Source organism: Apus apus, chromosome 19, assembly GCF_020740795.1.
Source record: "Apus apus isolate bApuApu2 chromosome 19, bApuApu2.pri.cur, whole genome shotgun sequence".
NCBI lineage: Eukaryota > Metazoa > Chordata > Aves > Apodiformes > Apodidae > Apus > Apus apus.
Genome location: NC_067300.1, coordinates 4571549 through 4596362, shown reverse-complemented (window position 1 = coordinate 4596362; position 24814 = coordinate 4571549). Strand labels below are relative to the sequence as shown.

General features: G+C 45.1%; 1 protein-coding gene across 1 annotated transcript in view; it reads left to right on the top strand.

Moving 5' to 3' along the window:
- Nucleotides 1-24814, top strand: part of BRINP1 (BMP/retinoic acid inducible neural specific 1) — an 86802-nt gene that overhangs the window by 8432 nt on the left and 53556 nt on the right. The window contains exon 2 of the mRNA XM_051636916.1: nucleotides 19489-19756. Coding sequence (XP_051492876.1) covers nucleotides 19539-19756 — 218 coding nt within the window. The 5' untranslated portion in view covers nucleotides 19489-19538. The remainder of the gene's footprint in view (nucleotides 1-19488; nucleotides 19757-24814) is intronic.

Sequence of the window (24814 nt, the reverse complement as noted above, 5' to 3'; positions counted from 1 at the left end):
GAGTATCAATCCAACAATCTCTTCCTCTGTGTCAACTCCCACAAAAGTAATTTCACTGATTACAGTAGATATTGAAGTGGGACATAAAATGGGGTGTTATAAGCAGCAGAATGACCCTGAACTGCACATTTCAGTTTCCTCTATCACCACTGTTATCTGCAGGATGGTGCAGAGCTCAGATGCTCCTGGAGTCTCCCAGCACTAGGTACTGTACAGCTGAAGCTCCCTGCCCTCACAGGTCTGCAGTCCAGCCAGAGGAGGGGGAAAAGAAATAGGGAATGTTGTCACCTCTGCTCTTTACCAGAGGAAGTGCAGCATGAGGCTTGAGGATCAATTCAAATATCCAAGCCGGTGGAGGCATTTCAGTTTGCAGGAACAGGAGCTTGGGTGCTCGGACCTTGACAGAATTTGAAGGTAGTCGGTGGCATGGTAACAGAAAATTTAGGAAATAGGACCTTAAATATTGCAGTGGGTTATGCTAAGGACTTGGAAAATCAACCTCCAAGGTGTTTGTAAAATGTCACCTTGAAGAATTTGCCCAAGCTTACACAGGAAGGCTGTGGCAGAGATAAATGCCTGAGTGCATCTAGAGACAGAACCCAACAGGAGTGACTGAGAGGAGACAGACCAGCTCAGAAGCCCATTAGTGTCCTGTCTCCTCTTTTGATGTTGTCCCAAGCTGTCTCCCCAGAGAGAGGTCCCACCCTGTGTGCCATGTGCTGGGCACAATCCTGCCTTGCAGTATCAGCCATTTTTGTCCTGTTGCCATAGCCAGATGTTCGGGGGAGGAGAGCACAGGCTGTACTAACCCAGACAGGGGTGCTCAGCTTCAGCAGGTGAAACTTTCTGAGGTCCACTTGCCCCTTGGCTACTAGCATCCCCAGGTCAGCAGAGATGAAACTGCTCCTTCATGGCCACTGCGCTGGTGCTGAGGCAGGGCACAAAGCTGCCTTTCCTTGAGAAAGGTAGAAAGGAAGAAAAGCTGAGGGCTGTGAGGAAAGCATATAGTCTAGGTGGGATAAAGCTCTGGGAGATGTGTGAGTGGGGCTGGCAGGGAAGCATGGCAGGTAGGAACACAAAGTTCACTGGCAAGGCAAGTGTGTGAATGCTGAGACAATTCACCACATCAGGACAAATTATTCCTTTGATTCCTGGATTGGAAACAAGACAGAGATGTGACACTGCAAATCTGCCAAAAACGGGTGTAGGTGTGATGATTATTGTGCTATAAGCTAAGATGGAAAGGGGATGGGTGGACAAGGGAGCTTTACTTATGCAAAATGGATGAGGAAGGTGCATGCAAAAAAATTAGCTATGAGGTGGGATTGCAGTTTACCTGTATTATTGAAAGATTGATTTCTCATGAAAGGAGCAAAGAAGGGAGGGGAATAAAATTTTATAGGTGGCAAGAATGGGGATCAGAGCTTTAAAATGGAGTTGTGAGTTAGTATTCTTGAAGGATTGGATCAAATGTGACTGCAGAGACCAGGGCTAGGTTCTGATTTCCAGCCATTTGCATTTAAAAAAGAGAGAAGCAGAGACCAGCAGACTGGCCTTACAGAAATTCTGCTGGATTTCCTCCAGGGAATCAGAATTGTCTCTGCATTTCAAGTACCTGAAAGGCTTAGAACACCGATGAGGCCAAAAGGTGTGGTGAGGGTCAAAAGGGAGGATGACTGGCAGGAATAAGCAGATTGTAGACTAGGCTGGGTAATTCAGGGGTCTGTAATAAAACTGCATGGTGATGGATAGTGAATAAAAGACTGTAGGTATATTATGGTTTACGGAGCACAGGACGTATGTGTCTCTAAAGATACTGTGACAAGGAGTGGAAAGCAGCAGGCTGGGAGCAGGGGCTGGTTTGGGATGCAGGAGCACTGTGTGAATAAAGCAGCTTTGTGGCAGGGCAGTTCAATCCTGAGGCTGTCACCAGCACGTTATATATGACCTTGGGCAGGTCGCTCAGGCTGATAGCTTTCAGAAGAGCTTTTGAAATGCATGTGTTTCCATGTGGAGGAGCTGAATTTCTTACAGCCAATGCTGTGGCTCTGAGCCCTCCAGCTCCAACAGTGGATGGGAGGCACCCTGGGAACTCAGCCTGAAGTTTGGCGTAAGAAAAAATCTGGAATTTTTTTTTTTTTTTGAGAACTCAACAATCTGTGTCCTCAGGAAATGTGGTCCCCCAAAGACAGATATTCAGCAGTACTGAGGCTTTACATTTCCAGTCATGGGCAGCATTGAACTGGTTTGTATCTAATTGCCCTCCGCCCCAGTAAAACGACTCGGTGTTTAGAAGTCTGATCTGAATTAATTCATATTAAACTAATGAAGTTGGCCTTTTGCTGGAATATGTAAAGGCAGAATATGCTAATTGCATGTCTTTCCCTCCCTTGCACATAGAAATGGGGTTTTTACTTACACAACACGTATAATAAAGTGTGCAAGTGTGTGTGCACATGCCTTGTGCGTCAAGAGGCCTGAGACAAGACCTCTGGTTCAGTGCAGAATATTTGTCTTTTTACCAATTTAAACATTTGCAGTTAATAGCAATTAATGATAAAGCTCTTACATTAAAAAGACGAGCAAAAGAGGCTGCCAACTCCTTCCTACCAGTGGATTCTCCCGCAGTGCTTCTCACTACTTTGTTTGTTAACGACAAAGAAGACAGAAATTTTGTCCATTTATTTTTTTCTCACTGCTGCTTCTCCAAGGGAGCTTTTCAGTTGAGTGGTGAAGTACAGTCCCCAAATCCTTCGTGTCTCAGATAACAGGGACGCTCCTTTGATGCTGGGGACATGACCCTCCCTCGGGTGCCATAACAGAGGTGGAAGGAAGGGCTGGGGACAAAGACACTCTGGTGCCCCTGTGCAGCGTTCCTGCTTGTCTGCAGACCTCCATAAATAAGATTTAGAGCTGGAAAAAATCAACAGGGGAGCCAAGATACACGCTGGATATTATTTGATGTGCAATTTTAAAATTCCTGGCTCTTGAAAAGATATGAGGGCTGATTTCCAGCTCAATGTTTTGTAGTGTTTTTGTAGGAAAAGATGCTCAGGATCCATTTTGTGTGCCCTGTGGGCACACACGGTGTTTGAGCATTCAATGCTGTCTGGGACAGGGCTCAAGGATTGTGGAAGATGTTGGAGGGTTTGTGCTTGCTCATATTGCCCACAACTGATGTTAATAAAACAAAATATACCCAGAACTGGGTTCCTTCTTAGTGGAAGCTTGCTTCCTCCTGAAGAAACCCTCCAAAAAACTAACACAAATGCAGTGTCTGTGGCTCAGGAATCCAGGAGCCAGCTTCTCTAACAATGTAAAGACAACCAGAGATATTTAGGTGCCTGGCTTGTACATATCTGCCTTATTTTGTTGAAATCCACTGGATGCAGGAAACTAAGCAGCTGACACTTCCCTAAATACCCCTGGGTCTGAGATTGCCTGTGAGTGGCTGTGAGCAGGGTCCTCTGCTAGAGAGATCAGGCACAGAGACAGATGCCAGACGTCACCTGAGGAGCAGGGTCCATGGAACATGCTGTTCCCATCCCTGCGTGTCTGTCTCTCATTCCCAGGCACTTCAGTGGTTTGAGTCAGGGATGGGTGATTGCAGGGAGCTCAGCTTTTTGGGTTTGTTTTTATTTTCTTAAAGTCAGATGCATTTGGACATCACACCTTCCAGTTTTCTGGGTGGACTTCATGCCCATTTGGTTACATGTTAGAGACAGTGGTGCTTAAAAACCCCAAGAGGAAAGTGAAAAGAATTCAGAGAAATAGAAGGAAAAAGGGATGCTGTGACTGTCTTAACATAAAACAGGAGTAGATGGCAATTTCTAATGGAAAAAACGGTCTCCAGTCTCTCCCAGGTTATTTCCTGGGAAGTTCTCTCTCATTTTCAAGACAAGGATTTGCTTTTTTTCTGAAAATCTAATTATTTTACTTCAGGTTCTCTGTTGAATGCAGGTTTAGACTAGAAGAGAGCAAAAGACTATGAAAGTCATCAGCTTGAGAAATTCACAGAAACTCTGCCTTGCTGAGGTCCCTCATGTTGTTATGAAGATCTGACAGTTCTTGTAATTCCTAGTAGGGAGAGGTGAATAATGATCTTTTTTTCTTTTTCTTTTTTTTCTCTCTTGTCAGTTTACTTCTGAAACAAAGGATGAAGGGAAAAAATTAATGTTAGCAATTCAAATATAATTGGAGTGGGGGGGAGACTGAAAATATTTTTTTTTTAAATGTTTGGGACTGGAAGGAAAGGAGAAAAGAAAATCACTTCAAAACTTTGAATTTTGCAGAAATGCAAAGCTTTTTTACAACTGTATTATTCCACTTTTTGTGGTGTTTTGGTTGTTTTAAATGATTTTTTTTTTTTCCCATTTCCTTCTAGATCTACTTTGTAAACATCTCAATATGATGCATTTCAATTAAAAAATAATGCAGTCACAGACTTTGATTCTTTTAAATGCTTTCTATCCTATTTTTTTGACACTAACTATCTGATGGATTCAACATGAATTCTGAACATTGTCAGTCAATCCCTAAGCACTTTTTTGTGCTTAATTTTAGTATGTGTTAAAAATAATGTCTCTCAGCCTTAGTGCCTATGATTGCATTTTCCCTTTTGCTACACACAGTTAAAGACCATTTGTACCTCAAATAACATATATTCAAAGGGTACAGGCAGGGGGAGATAAAAGGAGTAAATGAAAAGGTTTGTCTGAAGTCAAAGAGTAAATCAGTAACAGAAGCACATAAGGAAGTCTGTGGTCTTTACTTCCATCCTGTCCCCTCTCTGAACAAAATGAATCTGATTGCAGATTAATTCTAAGTATCTTTCTTACTCATTAGATCTTTCTCATATTTCTTCTGCTGTTGCACTTTCTCATTCACACCTTCAACTCTTTGTTCCTCTTTCTTTAATTCAATTTCTCTTACTCTCCATTTTTGCACACTTACCTCACTTCTCCTCCTCCTGCAGCAGGTCACTAAGGCAGAGGCACATGTTAATAAATAAAGTGTCTCGGCTGCACCTGCTGTGATGGATAAAGAAGGAGGAGGGTGGGTGAAGGAGGAGGGAAGGGACTAACTGGGCTGATTCAGGGTCTGGATGAAGGTGCACAGGCAGGGGACCTAGCTCTAAGATCAGAAAACCTCACTGCAATGGGAGAAGAGTCCAGAGGGAATGTCTAAAGACATGAGGGTGTCTGAAAGGGGTCCTGTATCCCCAGGCATACAGAGATTCAAAGGAGAGCAAAGACTTACAGGAATGGGAGGCCTGTGGGCAAAGGGCAACCAGCAGATTGCTCCTGTTTGTTGTGGCAGGACCTGAAACGTGGGTGACTTGTGCTTGACTTGGGCACAGAGACCTGGAGTGTTTAAATACAATCAGCTGTGCATGTGCTTCTTCACTCAGGGGTTGGGGGCTCTCTGGGTGCTGGCAGGGATCAGACCACCATCTGCTCAGCACAGGAACATCACAGGGCTTGTACCTGTATCCCAGCTGTTGCCAGAATTCCTGGCAGCTTCCTCCAGTCCTGCAGAATAACATTTTGTCACTGAAGCCTCTGTTGTGTGGTTAATGGACAAATGTGGACAGAGCACATGGGTTTAGGAAGGAGAGGCATTTAAGGGTTCTATCGAAGAAGCAGCTGATGAATCCAAACTTTGGGCTGATACCTGCAGCTCCCTGAGGAGCACAGGTGAGGCACACAACAGCCGCTGGGGGGAAACTGTTGATGCTGTGGGAACAAAGATGTTTTCTGGCATGAAACCCAGGCAGGAGAAAGGAGAAAAGGGAGATGGAAATTAGGAGAAAGCTTCCTTGAACTGCTTGGGCCCAAGAATATTATAACAAGCCTAAAGTCTCCAAGAACAGCTGTCTGTCACTGTAAACAGTCACATTAGACATGATGGGTAACTTCAGGCTATGTCTTCATCAGCACAGTAAACTATAAATATGCTTCTTTCTTTGGAAAGTCCTTCCAAACACCTTTGATTTCACAGGGATAAGCCAGCTAGCTGTGTTCCTGTTCTGCATTTGATTTACCACTCATCAAAAATTATTCATTTAACTAGCTATTTATTATCTAATTCCATGGCTGCAGTTGAGGAAAGTCTGTTTATTCCTGCTTCTCAGCAGTGCCTCTTTCTCCAGCAGCTCTGACTAGCTGCTCAGTGCCCTGAGGAATGTCAAAGCAGAATTAATTAATGACGACCACGGATAGAGGTGTGTTTCAGATTTGGATTTGGCCAGCTGATGGCACAGGATCTTTCTGGGAGTCAGGCAGCTGAAGAAACAAATGTGATGCCTGATCTGGCTTGTTTTCAGACAGAGTCACTTTGGGAGGCTGCAGAGACATGGGGGATCTATCAAGCAGTGGGGAAAATGTAGCAGAAGGCAACTGTGTGCATGCTGGTGGAGGGGACTGCTCTGTCCCTTTGGCAGGACACTCTGCCAATGAAACTAAATTAAATTACAGTTTACCATGTCCTGTCCTGTTCCCAGCCTGCAAAGGGGTGAATCTTTCAGCATCCACAAGAAAGCCTTCTGGGCACAGTCCTGTTCTGAATGTCTCCTTTGGAGCAGGAGGAGTTGTGATGGCACTTGGCAGATGCCAAACCAAATTTGCCTCTTCAGCATGGCCACGAGTGATGGCAATGCTGGCCAACTGCACAGGTTGAGCTGAAGCAGCAGTGTTTGTTTTACAAATAGCTTTGAATTCTTCCAGACCTTCTTCCCTGGCTTTGTAGAGTCTAGTAGAACATGTGCTGTTCTTCCTGGTCAATGATTTCCTCTTGGCAATGGAGAAAGGTCAAGTGTCCAGCCAATTCTTTTTGATCTGTCAGCAGCCTTCAAATCCTCTGGCAGTGAAGGAATAATGATTTGCATTGTCTGGCATGGATGGGCAATCTTTCCCTGCAGGAGCACTTCTCCTTTCCAAAGAGACTCCATAGTGTGGCTTCCCTCAAGATAGGGGGTAATTCCATGTTCAATTTTATAGTGGCTGTCAGAGGTGGGGATACAATATTATGGATGTGCTGATGAGAAAGGATAAGATCAACTTCCAAGTAAATAATCAGCAGTTATCAAAATTTATCCTCCTCAAACATCTTTTTATACCTTAAACTTGTTTCACTGATGTCTTACAGAAACAAATTGAAGCACTTTGTTCCTTTACCACCCCAGAGATTAGGCTGTGAGTCGGAAATGTCATCTGGGATGAACATTTTGGGGTGAGGAGGTGGAAACATCAGCCTTGAATGGGAGTCTCAGGCTCTGGCAGCCCTGGCTATTAGCAAAAAGCTGTAATCTCTAGTGACAGGCCAGCTGGAGCAACAGGAGACAGCAGGGATCTGCATGTAGATTAGACATGAGGAGGAAATTCTTCACTGTGAGGCTGATGAGACCCTGGAACAGGTTGCCCAGGGAAGTTGTGGCTGCCCCAACCCTGGAAGTGTTCAAGGCCAGGTTGAATGGAGCTCTGAGCAACGTGATCTAGGGGGAGGTGATCCTGTCAATGCAAGGGGGTTGGATCTAGGTAATCTTTAAGGTCCTTTCTAACTCAAACCATCCTATGATTCTCTGCAGAGGGACACTTCCAGCAGCTGCAGGGGGAATTCGTGTTTCCAGCTGCAGTGCCTGGCTGTAGGGGCATGTCCCTTTATGAGGAAAGGCAGCCAGAGAAGCCCCCAATACTTTAATAAAACCTCCAAAGACAGGGGATGCTCCTCCTTTTTTATCCCTATTGCACAAACCACCACACTCATCCTGCTGGGATCTCCCTTTTCTCTCTGCAGGGCTGGCACCCTTGGGATAGGAGGGTGCCCTCACACCCTCTTACATGTTTCTTTGATGAAAGGGAGGAGGAGGGAATGGGGGGTGGTTGTGCACAGCCATGCTCTGCCTCCTGCTCCATCCAGCAGTGCCCACAGGTCTGTGTCAGGGCCCTGCCTTTGTGTTTGTTGTTCTTGGTTAAAATGAAACATTTAAAAATGTAAATATTTGAAACAGCCTGTGACACTCGCAGCCCTCGGCTGGCCCTGCTGCCCTCCAGCCCTTCTCCAACCCCAGGGAATGGCTGGGGCCACTGGGGACATTTTCATCCATGAAATGAAGAACCAGTGGAGTGACCTCATTGCAGGTCCTTCTGCCTTTCCCTTCTGCCACTCACTTTGCCCTTTTTTTCAACCACTTTCACCACCACCTACTCAGACTCGATGGCGCAAATTCGCAGGCAACAATTCCCCTCTGCTGTGCATGGAGGAGCAAAAATATGGTTTAGAAGAAGAAGGAAAAAAAAAAAAAACTTCAGGAAGGAAGTGGAATATATCTTTTAAGACTACATAAGTGGTTTGGAAGCCAAAGGCCTCAGGAGGTCAATGGTATTCAGACTTTTAAATCCCTTATGGTCATAAAAACATTATAAATAAATTCCATGCTGGGAAAAACAACTTTTTCTAATTATTATTATTTTTATTTTTAACCAGCAAAGAAGTTAGTTTTTCTGATGTGCAGAGAGAAGTGAAGCTGGGCTATGTAATTATAGAGCTGACAGAGCTGCTTGGAAAAAGGACAAGCTACTTCCTTTGGAAAATCTTATCTTTTGATTTGTGGTTGTTCAGGTTTTTTTGAGGTCCTCTTTGAATGAGACCTGTGGTCCCACAAAGCTCTTATGGCCTAAAAATTCTAAAGCAATAATAATTTGAGAACATCAATATCTTCTGCTTCTGTGGTGCTGAAGCCCTAAAATGCTATGAGAAATATTTAGTCTTGTTTAATGCTAACAGATAATAAACAAAACACCATCACTTATTTCATACAATACATACTGTATTTTAAACATATACCAATACCATCCAGAATATGTTAAAATGTCAAAACAAATTAATTGAAACAACAGAAAAAGAAATATTTATCTCCTCAAAAATGAAGCATTTCTGAAATGAAGAGGAAAAATCAAAATGAATTGTTTTGACACTTGAAACATAAAAAAGTTTGTCAAAATTGACATGTTCCCATGCAGTGTTTCCATTTCAAGAGAGCTGCGTTTTCCTGTGAAAAACTGTTCTGTCAAAATTTTTTGACCAGCTCTACTTACAGTCTATCTAAACAGACAAGCATCACAGCCAAGACTTTCAAACGCTCCAGGTGGTCTGGAGATGGATTTAGCACGGAGCAGAACAGTTTCAAAGAAGAAATAAATAAAACTCACAGCTAGAGGTGTTCTTAAACTTGGGTACCAAACTGCTTTAGTGTTTGAGATGCTCAGAGCTGAGTGGTTTTTTGGCCTCTAATCCCAGCAAGGACTAAGTCCTTTCATGTTGTTAGGAAATCTGTGTTGCAGGATGAGTGTGTTGATGGAAGAGACTATTTGTGATGGTCAGATGCCAGTGCAGAGTCTCAATATCCTCTGGGATTTTTCAGTTCTTGGCATTGGTCAGGGTCTAGCTGGTAACTGTCCTCTGTGTTTGACAGTTTAATACTGGTAGGTATGAGATGGCTTTATTTTCCATACATCCTTCTGTCTTGGTGGAGAACCCAGGCTTAGGGTTCAGGGAATAGGCTGGAGTGCAGTGCTGCAGGGACACAGGCTCTGGGAATCAAGGCTGGTGAGAGTGGCTCTGGCCAGGAGTTCTCCCACCTTCGTGACACACAGATTTTAAATATTTTCATTATATAAATGCATTTTCAGGTTAATTTGAGCTTCTAATTTAATATGCTGTTCTAAATTAAGAGTTAATACGATATTTGATTATCTTTTTGCAATGAGATCCAACCCAAGGCTCATTGACTTCAATAGACCTTCCAGCAGAAGCTGTGACTGCAGAGCCTGTGGATGTGTTCTTAGAGCAGGAGAACTGCACTCAAGATTTCTGGCTTCTGTTTCAGAAGCTGCCAATAAAATGCTGTTATTTGGGGCTGTTACACATTCTAGCTCACATTTCTAGCCTGAATTTAAGCGCTTGTGCCAGTACCTTCTATATGGGGTGTCAGGGAGAAGGAGCTGAACCTGAGTCTTTTCAGCCTCAGACCAGTGTCCTGTGGACTTCCTAAATACCCAGCAAATGGCTGGTGTACCCCTGGGCAGTACCCACCAGGATGTGCAGGTGATCCAGCCCATGTCAGTGAGCAGTTACCCCCACCCTCCTTCTGGCTATGGCTCGATCCTTCTGCAGGAGGCTGAGCCCTGCTGCCCCTGTCCCTGGGGTGGCCTGGCAGGACTGTGGCACGTGGGGCTCAGGCAGTGGCTGCAGGAGCTGGGCTGCCTCAGTGCACAGGGAGATTTTTATGGCCACAGCAAATTTGTCATCATCTCAGTGTGATGAGGGAGGCGGATCTGCCCAGGGCTGGAATTTGCAGCTGCCAACAGCTCCAGGTCCCTTTTCCCTCCCCTCTTCAGCTGCCCTTGGTTCTTCTGGATTCATCCAGCCTGAATGGTGGCAGACCCTGGTGCCCATAGGAAGTGCTGAGCTCAATGGTGCTTCTCATCCTGGCAGGCAGGGCTGTCATTATCCCAGCAGCAGGAACTGTAGCAGGAAAAGCAATGGCCTGTGGATTTTAACTCATTGTGCTCCTCCAGTTAGGGCTGAGGAACACACAAAGCAAACAGCTCCAGAGCTAAGCTCCTTTCTAAGGGACAGGAAAAACAGGAAGGTCTATCATCTGCAAGGATCATTAGGCAAATTCAGCTTCCTAACATATCAACATAAGCAGCCTTAGCTTGCATTTCCCAAACCCTATGGAGTGGGATCACTCTGTGTGGTTGTGGTGGTGAAGTCCCTGCCCAGGAATGAACTACAGAACAACAAAAATATTGCAAAGAATGTCAGGTGTGGGATAACAGTTGACCTTTTGGATTGAATGTTACAATATTGCTCTTCAAGGCAGTTTTGGCATCAATTTTACTTACCGTGAACTTTCTGCTTGCAGGTCCAAATTGCTGCAATGGAATATACTAAAAGGCAAGAGGGGCACACAGAATGGGACAGGCATGAAAGCAAAAACCAGAGTTTCTAGACTCTGATATGGGCCTCTTGGAACTTAGTTTTCAGATTGCTCTTCTTCTCAAATTTCCAGTAAAAATTGTAGGAAATACTGTAGTTTTTGCTCACTGCATTGTGTAGGGTTTGCAGGTGTGTCTTGTGCCAAAATGCAAGAAAAGTATTGAACTAATTTGGACATTTCCTTTTGTGCATAAATTGGACACCTATTTTGGCTCAGTCAAAACATTCTGTTTAAGAAAACACTTCATTTTGATTTTTAATGTATGTTACTCAACATGCAACGAAAACCAAAACACAATCTTGAACCAATCCTTTCCAAACAGAGCACTCGACACATTCTGTGCCAAAGAAAAGCTGACTTTATAAAAATGCTTTTTAATTTTTTTTTTCCTTAAATCAATGGAATTCTACAAAGTGTTTTACCTCTGATGAATTGGCATTTTTCTGACATGAAATGAGCAATCCAAAAAGATTCTTAGCAGCTCTGTGGCAAGTCTTAGCTAATTCTGGAATAGTAGCATGAAGGTGCGTAGGAAGGGTAGTGCAAGGAGATGTAGCATTGAGCTGAGAGTTAAGAGATTTGGGTTGAGTTCCTGAAGCAGTTATAAAATGATGTGGAACAAGCCATTAATCTACCCCGTGTCTCAATTCCCATTCTGCAAAATGGGAAAAACAGCATTTCCCAATCTCCTCAAGCTCCTGCAAGGATAAAACCCTATTAACATTTATGAGATTACTGGACTTTGATATAAGGTGTATAAATACTGAGGAGGACAGAAGACAGAGCTGCATTTTGTGTAACTTAGAAGGGAATTATGGGGAAGTGAACTAACCTGGACAATAGTTTAGTAATAGTAGAAATAATTTCAAGTTCAGGGAAGTGTTTAATAGAAATCTCTACTCACCACCCACCATATTTTTTTTTAATAAGCAGCTCAGAAAAGTGCAATTTATCACCATTATTCGAATCTATATTCAGTCTATCTCTGCCACTTCACAAATGAGAGGAGTTCCTTGCAAACATCTCCAAAGCCAGCTCATTATCCAGCCTCCCTGTTTAGAGCTCTCATTTGTGACAATAGCTCTCCAGACCTTGCCAACAGTTGGGCTGCTGGTGTGCTGACACCACTGCTGCACAGCCTGCTGAGCAGCATTATCTCACCCTTCCCTTGCGTTCCCCCATCTGTCCCTGGCCATCTGGTGTCCTTGGTCTTCTAATTAGATTGTAAGCTTTTTGGGGCATGGACCGCCTTGCTGGTTTGTGTTTGTACCTAGTGTGACACTGCTCCGGTCTCAGGTTCAGCAGGACTGTCTTCAAAATGTGATACTTCACCGAATCTGTGTGTATATCCCTTTGATTCAGGTTCCAATCTACTGAGCACTGTTACATGGACGCTGTTTCTAAGCAGAGCCCTGAACCATGTGGCTGTGGGTGCTGGAGTTCAGAGTGCTGGTTTTGGCACCTTGGCTAGTACGTTTATAATAAGGACTAATGTAGTTTCATACCTTCTGTCCAGCATCTCCTCATGTTGTAACTTTGTAGATTTGTAGAATGGTTTGGTTTGGAAGGGACCTCAAAGATCACCTAGATCCAACCCCCTGCATGGGCAGGGACACCTCCCACTAGATGAGGTTGCTCAGAGCCCCATCCAACCTGCCCTTCAACACTTCCAGCCATGGGGTTTCCACAGCTTCCCTGGGCAACCTGTTCCAGTGTCTTATCACCTTTATAGTGAAGAATTTCCTCCTAGTGTCTAATCTAAATCTCCTCTCTGCCAGTTTTAATCCATTCCCCCTTGTCCTCTCGCTACAATCCCGTGTAAAAAAAATCCATCTCCAGCCTGTAGGCAATTATGAGGTCTCCCTGCAGCCTTGATGGGCTTGATGGAAGTTGCACTCCTGCTGCATCAAGCTGCCTTTCATCCTCATCATAATAACACCAGTAGTTTATAATTAGCTGAAGTGCAGAGAGAAAGGAGCTGAAAACAGGTACGTGGTTGTTACTGGTGAGCTTCTCACCTCGCTCTGGGCAGTGAGTAATTAAGAGTTTCTGCACAAAACCTGCTCCCTTTAGGCTGCTGGCTGAACTGCATTAGTAACAAAGGATTGGTAGGGTGGTTTTGGTTCACTGAATATTCTGACAAGTTGTAAGCAAAGTGTTGACAAACTGAAAAGGAAACAACCTTTTCTCCTCTAAGTCATTTGAGGTCAAAAGAACTGTTTTTGTAACAGTTCTCTCTTAAGAGGCTGGAGAGGCAAATTAAAAGGAGAAAAAGCAAAATCTCTACTAGTTTCAAATGGAGATTTTGAAATGTTTCCTCTTGGTGCCCTCTCAACCACAACACTGGTATGTCCCAATCATAATTTTTTTCAGCATGAACAATTTGGCAAAATTGCAGTGGATTTGTGGACTGTGCTGGTAGTTTTGGTGGAATATTTCTTATCCTCTGTCTTCACTCACCCAAAAATGTTTCAGTTAATAAATATCCCTCAGGTCTAAGCACTCATGCATATTTTAAACTGAAATCGTTAAACAATAAGTGCAAATTTAGACACTGATCAGTGCAGAATTACCCAGGTATGGGGAGGTGTTCACCCATCACTGCCTGAAGTGGAGGAATTCCACTTCCATAAAGAAACTGCTTTACAATCATTTAGGATTTTACAATGTTATGTGCCACAGTCATCCAGACAGTCAGAGCCAGAGCTGAATTGCAGCTCCGTCTCTGGCTCCAGTCAGATTTCAGCATCTGTAGTTTGAGCTAAAAAGACATCTAGGTCAGAAGTGGCCAAATTCTGTTTTCTCAGGGCTCAGGTTTATCCACAGACATTCATGACTTAACAAACCCTGACAGGTTGGATTCTGCATCCATTTTCATCCATGTTTCCTGACATCCATTTTCCCCTGGCCCTGACACACCAAAGATGTCCTCAGTCTAGCTGAGAAGACAGCTAAAGCTGCTTCCTTCCAGCACTTTCATGGACCACCCCTGCATTAGGTGCAGGACAAAAACGTGATTGCTCCAGTTGTACCCAGTGACCTGCCAGAAGTTAAATCCTGAAGGTGTAGGGCGGTATCTACCTGTCTAGCAGGAATGTGCATGTTTAGTTACCTTAAAGCAGGGATAGTTGAATAAAATCCAGAAGAGCTTTTCCAGTACTTAAAATTAAGGCTACACTTAAGCAGTTTGCTGAAATGAGGTCAGATGTTTGTCACTTTGCAGGGTCAAGCTCTAAACTAACATAAGCTGTTTCATCTCTCCCTTGACACTTCAGTCTTTTACTAATTTATCAGCATCCTAAAGCAGTGTGTGAAGTTGCTGCAGAACAGAAGTGTTTTGGATACAAATAGCAATTGTTAGCCTCTTCCCTCTGGTAAATGGCAGCAGGCAGAAACCTCTCTCAACCTGCCAAGAACCAAATGTGGGACATAAGAAAGAATTATTGGTGCGTGAAGCTTAAAGTGATAGGGGACTTATTTCTTTCCAGCAAATAATGCGTGCAGTAATTTCTCTTTCCTGAGTCTGCATTTCTGATGGAAATAGTTTGCAACAATGAGCATAAGAAAACAGAAGAGATATGTGCAAGATCCATTTGAATCTAATAGAAGGGATAAATGAAAGGTACAGGGGTTAGAGGAAAGGTAGGAAATCCCAGGAGGCAGAGGAGTAGTGGAGTGTTTACAGCAAGCGATGGAGCATCAGAGCTCCTGCGTTCTGCCTTCCCATTTATAGCAGGGATCTGGCACTACACAGCCTCCCTCATATGAAACAGACCTTGCAGTATCATTTTGCACAAAATCTATCATTCTGAGCTACCCCACCGTATAAAAATTACCTTTTAAGTGGCTAAGTAGACACCCAGCTTTATTCCTTTCTTCTTATTTCAAGAAACAATGGGAGTAACAGCACTTGCCTGCCTTGCTAGAGTGCTGAGAGCTTTAATTAATGTCTCTAATTCAATTTGAACTCCTTGGATAAAAGGCACTGCCTTGTGACAGCAAAGGTATTGCCTAAAATAGAATATAATTAACACACAGATATCAATCACGATGAAATTAAGTGTACATTCAAATACAACTTGCACTTTACAGCAAGCACTTGCCTATTTTTCCTCCAAGAATCCTGAAGACTCATAAGACAAGGAACATTTATTGTTCCAAGCTGAATTCAGCTTAGGATAAGGCCATCTGAAACTGCCTAACAAACTAAAAGGGGTTGTAACAGCTATGTCCATTTGCCCTGATGGATGTGCCTTCATGATGGACAATGTTGGAAGCTTTAACATGACTCAGAATGAGCACATTTAACATTTTCTTCTCCTAGTACTTAGTTACTCTGAAACCCAGCCTATGTCCTAGCTCACCCACCCATCACATTTATTAACAGATGTGGCAATTGCATGATGGTGTTTGTTGACATGAATCAGAAGGACCCAGATCACTGCTCTGCTGTGTAGGTCTCCTGGGTGGAAATGGGCTTTGTAGCTTGGTTTGGTTTTTTCTGGTTTGGATTGGGTTTGGTGAGGTTTTATAACTGCTGGATGACAAAGCTTGCTGACCCTGAAGAGAACTGACATTCACTGCTTGTAGGAGAGGAACACCTAGTGAGTCATGAGGGCAGAGGACTGTGTTTTGTAAGGTGCTACATGCAGATGATGGTCTCTTCAACAAGTCCAAGTAGTCAAACAAATACTATTGTGTCTCCATGCTGGTAACTGGAAAGTGAGGCAAAAAAGCATGTAAGGGCACTGCCCAAGGTCATGGAGGGTGTCTGGGGCAGAACTGGGCAGAATGCTGGATTCCTGGACCAAAACCCACTGTCTGATTCCCCCAAGCTTCCCATTTAGTGCAGAGATTGCTTCTGTGCCAGATTTAGCTTTTGGTTGGTCTTGGATCTCCTTCCAAATGGCTATATTCTTGGACACATCACCTCCCTGCCCCTTCTCTCCCCATCCCTTTTACAAAACCCCCAAAACAGGTCTTACATCAGCTGAGCCCCATAAAACACCTAACAAATTAATTTCAGATTCAAACTAGTTAGGAGTTAGATGGAATGAACCTCACAATATTGCCTTACACACAAAATAATCCCACTTTGGGAAGCTTTATAGCTTCCACGGGGACTAGCCCCGTGGTGTGCATTAATCTTTAATGTGAAACAACATCTCTACAGCAGCTTCAGGGGGGAAAAAGATACTACTAAAAAATTTAAGTTGATGGTGTGATAGTTGTCTAGACCCACTTGGGCTCTACCATCCTCTCTTGCCTCAGGCACCATTCCCTGCTCTCAGCACTGATACAGCCAGCATCCAGACTGGAGACGTGCCCGTTTCTTCTAGAGATCTTCAAGCATGTTCTCCCCATGTCTTAACCCTTGGTTAAGAGCCATCACAGCTCTAAACATCCTGATTCTAACCTAAAAGGAAAGGAAGAGAGAATGAAAAGCTGCATGAAGGAATTAGTGAATGTCTCCTCTATATTATAAGCTGGTATTTCCCCAATGTATGATGTTTGTGCTGGGGAGGACACACTGGGATTTCTCAGAAACTCCTGTCTTTTGGGTTTTTCTGGTGTTTCAGCTTGCACTTGCACTGTGCTGGGAATGGCAGATGAGCTGTAACCCCACTTTGGTATGGAAAAGCTCCCTTCTTCTCTTTCCAATAGAAATTCAATAGGAAGTGAAATGCTTAAAGGGAAACTGATCCAGACTGGCTGATGAAGGAATTAGTTATGGATGAATTTAATGAACAGACAACCAAGCGAGTTTGGACAACGTGTCCGGAACAACTGATCATTAGCAGCAGCAAATCTGCACACCCGCCTCGTGGCAAATGTGCTGAGTTTGCAGCTGCTTACTGGGGTGGGACAGTGTAGATCTGCAAAGAGCAGAAGGCAGAGGAGCAGCCTGGATGGAGAAGCAGAAGGAACAAACTCCTGATGTGGAACTGTGGAATGCTGAGGGTGGGAAGTCGCTGGGAGCATTTCCCAGATTTCCCAAAAAAGCAGCATTTCTCAAACCTCGGGTTTGTGAGCACTGTGAGTGGAAGCAGAGCTGCACTGTAAGCCCACTTGGAGCAGGCTCTGCTCCATCTCAATGTGAGGCTAGAGAATCCCCAAACCCTGGTTTTGTAAGGTAAAGCAGAAACACTCCTTTCTGAGAGGAGAGGGACTAAAGCACTGAGAACTGCCACGTTTATGGGTGAAATAGGAGTCGGTGGTGAAGGCTAATATTAAACATGTGCCTCCAGAACAAGAACAACCTCCTCAGTCAGGAGCTACAGGTACCAGTAGGTGTAATAACAGCAATATTCTATTTGCAATGAGCAAGAAGTCTCTATGAGCCCAACGGGAAAAGTGAACATTCGTTGGCTTTCCCATACTTCTTTTCCCCCCCATTTCTCCATGCCATGGAACAGCTGACTGTCATTATTTACCAGGCTTACACAACCCGAGTGCTGCAGAGCTTGCTGCAGCTCCCCAGACTCATGCTGTGCACACGTGCAGACTCCCACACACCCGGTGCACACACAGGCTCCCTGGGTTCAGTCTGCCTGTGCAGAAGACACACGTGCTGGGCTGCCATGGCTGCAGCTTTGGCATCTTCCTGGTGGAAACTCCTGGAGCTGAGGACATGGCCACTCCAGCCACAGATGGTGGTGTCCTCTGGTCTACACTATGCTGCTCACACCAGGCAAGGTTTCACATTCACCCTCAGTGCTGCTCATGTGGGTGGCAGCCCTAGCATGTCTCAGTTTGGCCTCTCTTACCCTCTTAACAAAACCTTTTCTCTTTGGGAATTACAGCTTTTCAGAGTGCTTATGGTGGACTCTGACTCAAACCCATAAGGGTTTCTGGAAATGTATGAGTACACCTGATGTTGTATCTTCTCTAGGAGAGCTCTGCATAGCCTTACATCTCCTGCTTTAAAGGGTAGCTACAGTCTCTCTGCACTATATTCTGCAGGCATAGGTGGGTGTCAGCTGTCCTGAGGACAACTTTTGGCCAGGCTTGTGCTCCCAGAGGGAGGGATGCAGCCTCAAGATCTCTCTCCCTACCCAGGCATGCCCTCTGTATTGACACATCCTCCACAAAAGTCAGCAAGGCAGCCAGATGGACAGGAGGTAGGCAGGAGGAGAACCGCATCCTGGATATGGAGGGACTTTCTTCAGAGCATCAGCAGCTTCTTATCCTAGTGATGAGGAGCACAACCCGATATGCTCAACTGCTGTTGCAACCGTCTTGTGGTTCAGAAGCAGTAGAGGAGGGTGTCCACGGCAGGCACGGGGTGCTAGTTAAGGAAACCACTCTCCATTCCCCACCAGCTTTGTTGGGAGAGGAGCAGGGAGCCAAGAGTGTGGCTGCGGGGGCGGGTGATCCAATAGCTGCAGCGCTGGGAATGGGAGTGGGGAGACAAGGGCTCTCTTCCAGCTGTACCTGCGGCTTGCTGCGTAACCTTTGGCAAGGCATTTCACCCCTCTGTTTCCCTTCCCACTCATCATATGTCTGGTCTGTTTAGCTGTTAAACACTTGAGGGAGAGGAGCTGGCTTGTGGCAGGGTTGTCAGCAGCCATTGTTTGCCTGGGGGGCAGCAGGGCAGCCGTGCTCCCATCGTGAGAGTGACAGTGCTCCCTGCACCCGGGGGAGGTGACACCATCCCGCCCCCTTCAGCGCCCCAGTAAAGCTCCAACACCAGCTCTGCATGTTCAGCATGCCACCCTGCAGAGCTTTGATCTTGAGAAGAGCCTCGAGGTGCTACCATGACTGAAATACCAGCAGACCCTCTTCCCCTCCACCAGACATGCACCTCCCAAACACCCAGGCAGGAGGGCAGGCTGAGGTGATTTTTCTCTTTCAAAGTTTGGCAGGATTTCATAGCCATGTGTGTGTGTGTGTCCGTGTGTCCCCATGTGCTCATCACTGAAGCTTAGGTAATTATTTTGTTTTATTTCTTTTTCTGGCAACACTTGAAAGTAAAAGCTGGGTCTTTATAGATTGCTCAGGTTGCATGGAGTATGGATTACAGATCATCAGAGAGACATGAAAGCAGAAGACACGTTTCTCTGGCACAGCATTAAAGGGACAATAAGGGGGTAATTATAGCCTAGGGTGAGACCACCTTCTGCACCCGGCCTTCATTTGCCTTTACAGCACTGAGGAGAACTTCACTGGGGAAATTATGGAAAATCTGGGATGACAATGTCTCAGGTCAGGACTTGGCTATTTCAAAGGTGATATAAGCTCAGGAAGATAAAGGCACCACTTAGGTACATGAATAAACCACTGTCAAATACTCTAAGCTGTAGTGCAGGCAGACTGAAATCTTTTAAAACTTGACTTTTCATGTCTGTTATCACCCTGAGAGATGGTTGTCAAAGAATCAAAACAATTCCTAGTTTTAAACTCTCTCTTTCTCTCCCTCCTCCCTCTCCTTCCCTCCATTTTTCTCTCTCTCTTTCCTTCCTCCTATTCCCTCTCTTTTTCAACAGGACTCCACAGAATGGAGCAAGAATGAGAGGAAAAAGGCAGACAGAAAAGCATGAACTGGAGGCTTGTTGAGTTCCTCTACCTCCTGTTTATATGGGACCATATACTAGTACAGCCCTCCCACCAGGACCCAACTGCTACCAACCAACATGTCTCCAAGGAATTTGATTGGCTTATTTCAGACAGGGGCCCTTTCCACCACTCGCGGAGCTACTTATCCTTTGTGGAAAGACATCGTCAAGGATTTACAACCAGATATAAAATATACAGGTATGTTGGTTTCCTACTGCACCTGTAGCTTGGATAAGTTGTTAGGTGGTGGGAACTCAGACACTTCGCATGGGCTCAAGGCTTGTAGTCAATGAGGAAATGCATCGTTGTTCCCATTCCGCCTTGAAATGCTTCTTTGGTTCTTCATGGTCCTTAGCTGGCAATGAAAATTGCTTCAAAGGCCCAGATGTGATGGTGAAGGTAATGGAGTGAGAGGAAGGCACTGGGACAATGTGCATAACAGAGATTGAGAGAAAAAGAGTCTGGGTGTACTTCACCTGTGGTGACAGTTCAGTTCACAGGTATGTTCACAAGCAGGGTTCTCCAATCAATGTACCTCCAGGCAGACCAAGGCTCTGTACCAAACTCAGACATGCGAACTGTCGATAGCTTAAGATTCACTTGGGCAAGAACAGACATCAGGATGTCAAAACACTCATCAGTATGGCAGTTCCCACACAGATTATCTCCATGTATGAGTTGGACTTGCTTCCAAGACTGTGGTCTTGGTTTAAGAGTCTCCCAATTAAAAAACTACAGAGGATGGGCAGAATTGGGATTTTCCTTTGCTTTCTAGCTTTTGAAGCTTTTGTTGTTGCCTGTTTCAAACTCTTCTTGCCAGCTGTGGTATCCAGAAACACACATTTCTTTTTTCTTTTTAACACAAAAAGCTGGGGTGCTCACATGAGCCCCCAGTTTAAGCAGCAAACACTTTGGAGTGAAGGGGAATAAGCCAGCAAGTGCCTTGAGATTTGTGCTAAACCCCAAAGGGGCTGCAAAACTCTCACAGACTCACCCACTTCTACATATTCAAAAGTCCTACCGTGTTTCAGAAAGACACTTGCAAACACAGCCAGGTAAACTATTAGGTAGGAAAGCACTAGTGAATAACCTAGTGGCAACGTGTGCACAGAAGTGATGTCTGGGGGATGGGGCAGTGCTCTCCCATGGGCAGAAAGCCAAAAGCACTTGCAGACTAATAGCAACCTGTGACAAATCGTCTATGCGTGGGGAAGAAAAATGAGTTGTGCCTGTCCCATGGCCTGCAGGGAGTGCAGCATCTCCTCCCCTCACACCAGCCCAGAGCAAGAGCAGGTTAGCATGGGTTGAAGATACTGTCCTGGCTTGTCCTCTTAATTCAAAACAGCTCAGGGGGAAGACAATCCCAAAAACTAGAAATTATGCTGCCACACTTCCACTGACGATATCTTTGCTTGCACAGAGGAACAGAGAAAACATGTCTTTTTCAAAAAGACTTTCATCCTGCTTGTGGGTATTCCAGCTTTCCTCCTGCCCTTCCTGCCAACATGCTCTCTGATGGAGACTGCAGATCTGTGCCCCACACGATGCCCCTGGCAGTGGCTCTGCCCTTTGCTAAAGAGCTCTTCAGCTGAATGCCACCCCAGCAGTCTACAGGGGCTGTAGTGGGAGAGATGCCTGCAACGGATGTGTTCAGGCACATCCCAGAACTGTCACTGTAGGTCAGGCCAGAGATCCATCAAGCCTGGGATTCTGTCTCTAAGAATCATGGAGAAATGGGTCTGGAAGGTCATTTAATCCATTCCTCTTCCTCCAGGCAGACTCAGCCATACCTGTGTCACATCTGACAGAGGTTTGTGGGCAGCCTCTCCAGAAAAGTTTGTCATGAGGGAGAATTCACACCCAGAGCAGGCAGTGTGCCCCATGGCCTTGCTTTCCCCACCTCTATAAGGGAGCTAAAATCTTGTGTGTATGTGAAGCTGATGATTCTTAATTTTGTCTGCTATGGATAAGGAGTAAATTCCCTTTTGATTTGGAGGAGGCTGCTAAGAATCTGAAGGGATATCTCAGTCTGGGATGAGTTTTACATATGGGAAGTGGAAAGGGATCCGTGTTTCTCCGTTTCTGCTGGATATTGCTGAAGTGGGTATGAAAGACTCTTGTAGCATGGGGAGGACACAACGTCCTCCTTCTTCCAACATGGGAGAAAAGGGGGAGTAACATTCTGCATGCACAGGAGGCTCATGGTGTGGGGAGGTATCTGAGAAAGATCTTGCAAGCTGGTCATAATGCTGGAGAAGTCATTATTCCCAAAAGCACCTGGATATAAGACAGAGTCCAGTGGAAGTAGTTAGAGAGGGAATTGAGAGAGATGTAGAAGAATGCAAGGGCACACAGAGATGCATCTCATGGCCAAATACCAGGCACTAAGCTGAAGGAAGGGACTGAGGGCTTGGGGAAATCCAGCCATGTGTGTCATGGGTTGAGCCGTTGGGAGTTCAGCACTTTGGAAGCACTCTCTGGGACTAACTGCAGCTTCAAGTGTGGTCAGCTGAGGAGGAAGGAAAAACCTCGTGTACTTCAGCAGAGCAGTTGGAACCATTAGGTAGGAGGCTGGCTAGCTGTTGGAGGCTGGTTAGAGGTTGAAGGTTTTTTTGTTTTTAATATCTGGCCCTGATGGCAGACCTGGTCACTTGAAAACTGAGCCCATGCATTTTTTAAGGACTGTCCAAAGCAGTCTAGCTGTGGTGAGTTAGTGGAGCCACAGCCAACTGTAGCAGTTAAGAGCTGGTCTCTGATCACACACACCCTCCAGAAGATATCATTCTACTGAGGCCCACAGGGGTAAAATCTCATTTTCTGGGCTCCTTAAATTGACTTTGAGAATCTGTAAAGCTGTTGAGATTTTGTCAACTGTTTAATTCCAACATAGAAGCCTCTTTCCTCCCAAATGATGTCTCTCAATTGCTCTTTGCACTAGACTAGCCCAAGGGAGGCACATATTCTACATTAAGGATATTGCTCCTTTCCTTAGAAAAGCAGCTGATTTGGAGCATGGGAATTTTCTCTGCAGTCTTCTCTTTCAGTGTTCCTTTTCTCCCACACTTTTATTGGTTGGCTGATTTTTCTTTGTCCCTCAGTCAGACAGTTCCTTGGGGCACTTGTGATTTTGTTGAACGAGGTTTGACCCGACCATGGCTCTTGTCCTAATGCCAATAGCAGCAGACCTCAAACCAACTGCAGCAACCAAGGCTTTGGAGCAGATGTGAAATCAGACAAGGGGGCTTCACCCATCCCTAATTGCAACACTGTCACCTGGTTAATGGTGATTTCCCCAGTGTCTGCTGTGCAGGAACACGGACACAGCACATTAGGACCATGTCATTTCCACTGAAAACCAGCTGAGATAAAGCCCCTGTCAAGGCTCCACAGCAGCGTAAGGCAAAGCGCAACATTTTCTCACTTGTACAGGTGATATTAAAAATGCAGCAGCACCAAACTCAAACATGCAACATGTCTTCCATCACAGCTGATGTCCAGAAGTCTGCCAGCAGCAAACAAGGAGCCCGTGTTAGTCAGCAAGGCTCTTTCTTATACTGCAAAATCAGAATTGTTGTACAACAACATAACTGCTGATGTCTCTTCATAGGAATCCTGAATCCCAGTCTACCATCCTAGCATGGAAAGGCACTTCCCTGTTACAGTCTCCAAGGGCTCATTCCCTCCTTCTGGGTATTGCGTTTAGCAGAATTTAGGCCTCTTTCTCAAGAAACCTGAACCACTGATTTTCCTGGTACCCTCAGTCAAGGTTTGCACCTTGCACAAGATGTTAGTAGAAAGGTAAGGAAAGGGGGAAATGTTCTGCATTAACTCCTGGACAGTGGATACAATTGCATGAGGATGCACGTTAATCAGCATCGATTCATACTTAATAAGGCTGTTTTAGGGGGGCCTCTGGCAGGAAAATGCTGCTTTGATCATTATCTGTGCTCTCTGATGCTAATGCAGATAGGATGGCAGATGCTGAGAGTGGTTTGTGGGATGTCTGAATATTCATTATCACCATCCTCATTGTTGTTCCTAGTCATGAGAGCCTTGGGTACCAGGTACTGTACGGGCTGGAAAATAGATAAAGCTGAGCTTGGCTGTGGAACTAGGGCACTGCTCAGACCAGAAAACACTCCTGTTACCACAAAACAGTAGTTAACAGCCTCAGTCCTCTACTTTGAAGTATATTGTTGTGTTGTCCTTTTTTCTACTCCCAGAAACAGATTCTTTAGCTCTAAGGCAAAGCAAAAGAAACAGTAGATTGAGCACTGGAATACACCACAAAAAATAACCAGGCAGAAGCACTGAAATGCTTTGCTAATGATGCTGCTCTGGTTAAGCATGTTCTAGAAAAAAAAATCTTTTCTAGACAAAAAAACAGGCTTTGTTGTTTGATGCTAGAGGTGGGACATGGGAGGCAAAGAGGGAAGTGGTGAGATGGTCTCGTCCAGCTGCATGGACAGGCTGCCACTGCCAGCTTCCCTACAGGGACAGGACACACTGCCTTGGGAGGCAGAACTCACAGTTATCCTGGCCAAGGTGATGCAGGTAGGCTCTAGATTTTTGGCCCAGGGTCATGGTGTGGTTGTGGGTAAACTCATTTCTCCATGCCTTATTTCCCTCCCCACCTCTCCGAGGGTGGGAGGTGACAGGAGCCCTCTGCTCTGTGTTGCTGGGCAGACTTAATTAAATGCTGCAAGAGGCTTGGACGTGAGGGACTGCAGCAATATGAAGTGGATGGTCACACAGGGCTGGAAGGGGAATGTGCATGTGCAAGAAGAAATGTAGATTTTCGATGTGTGGGAGTATAATTCCATTTTCTGAAATGACAGTAGGGTTGGGGAAATCTGGCAGTTTGTGTAAGAGAGCAGGGAAACCCTGGGGTATAAAAAGATCTGCTCGTCTTGCAACTTCTCCTGCAGTGGGACCATCCAGAGGCTGCCTAATTCCATGAAACCTGCAAATGCAGAATCCTTCTGAGACCTCTGCCAAGCCTGGTTAAAATACATCAACAGATTTAAGACTTAGTGGGGGATGTGACAACAAACCAGCCAGCCCTGTCCCATCCCTCCACCTGCAGAGTGACAGGACTGATCGCTTATGTACACTTGTTACAATAAGGTCCCTGGGTGTATATAAAGGAAAAGCAGCTCCTGAGACTGGAAAGGTTGTAACTGACTGCACAAACTAGCTCTGAATGGATTGGGATGGTGCCTGGGGAAAGAAAGCTGTGGGTTTTTTTACCCCAAG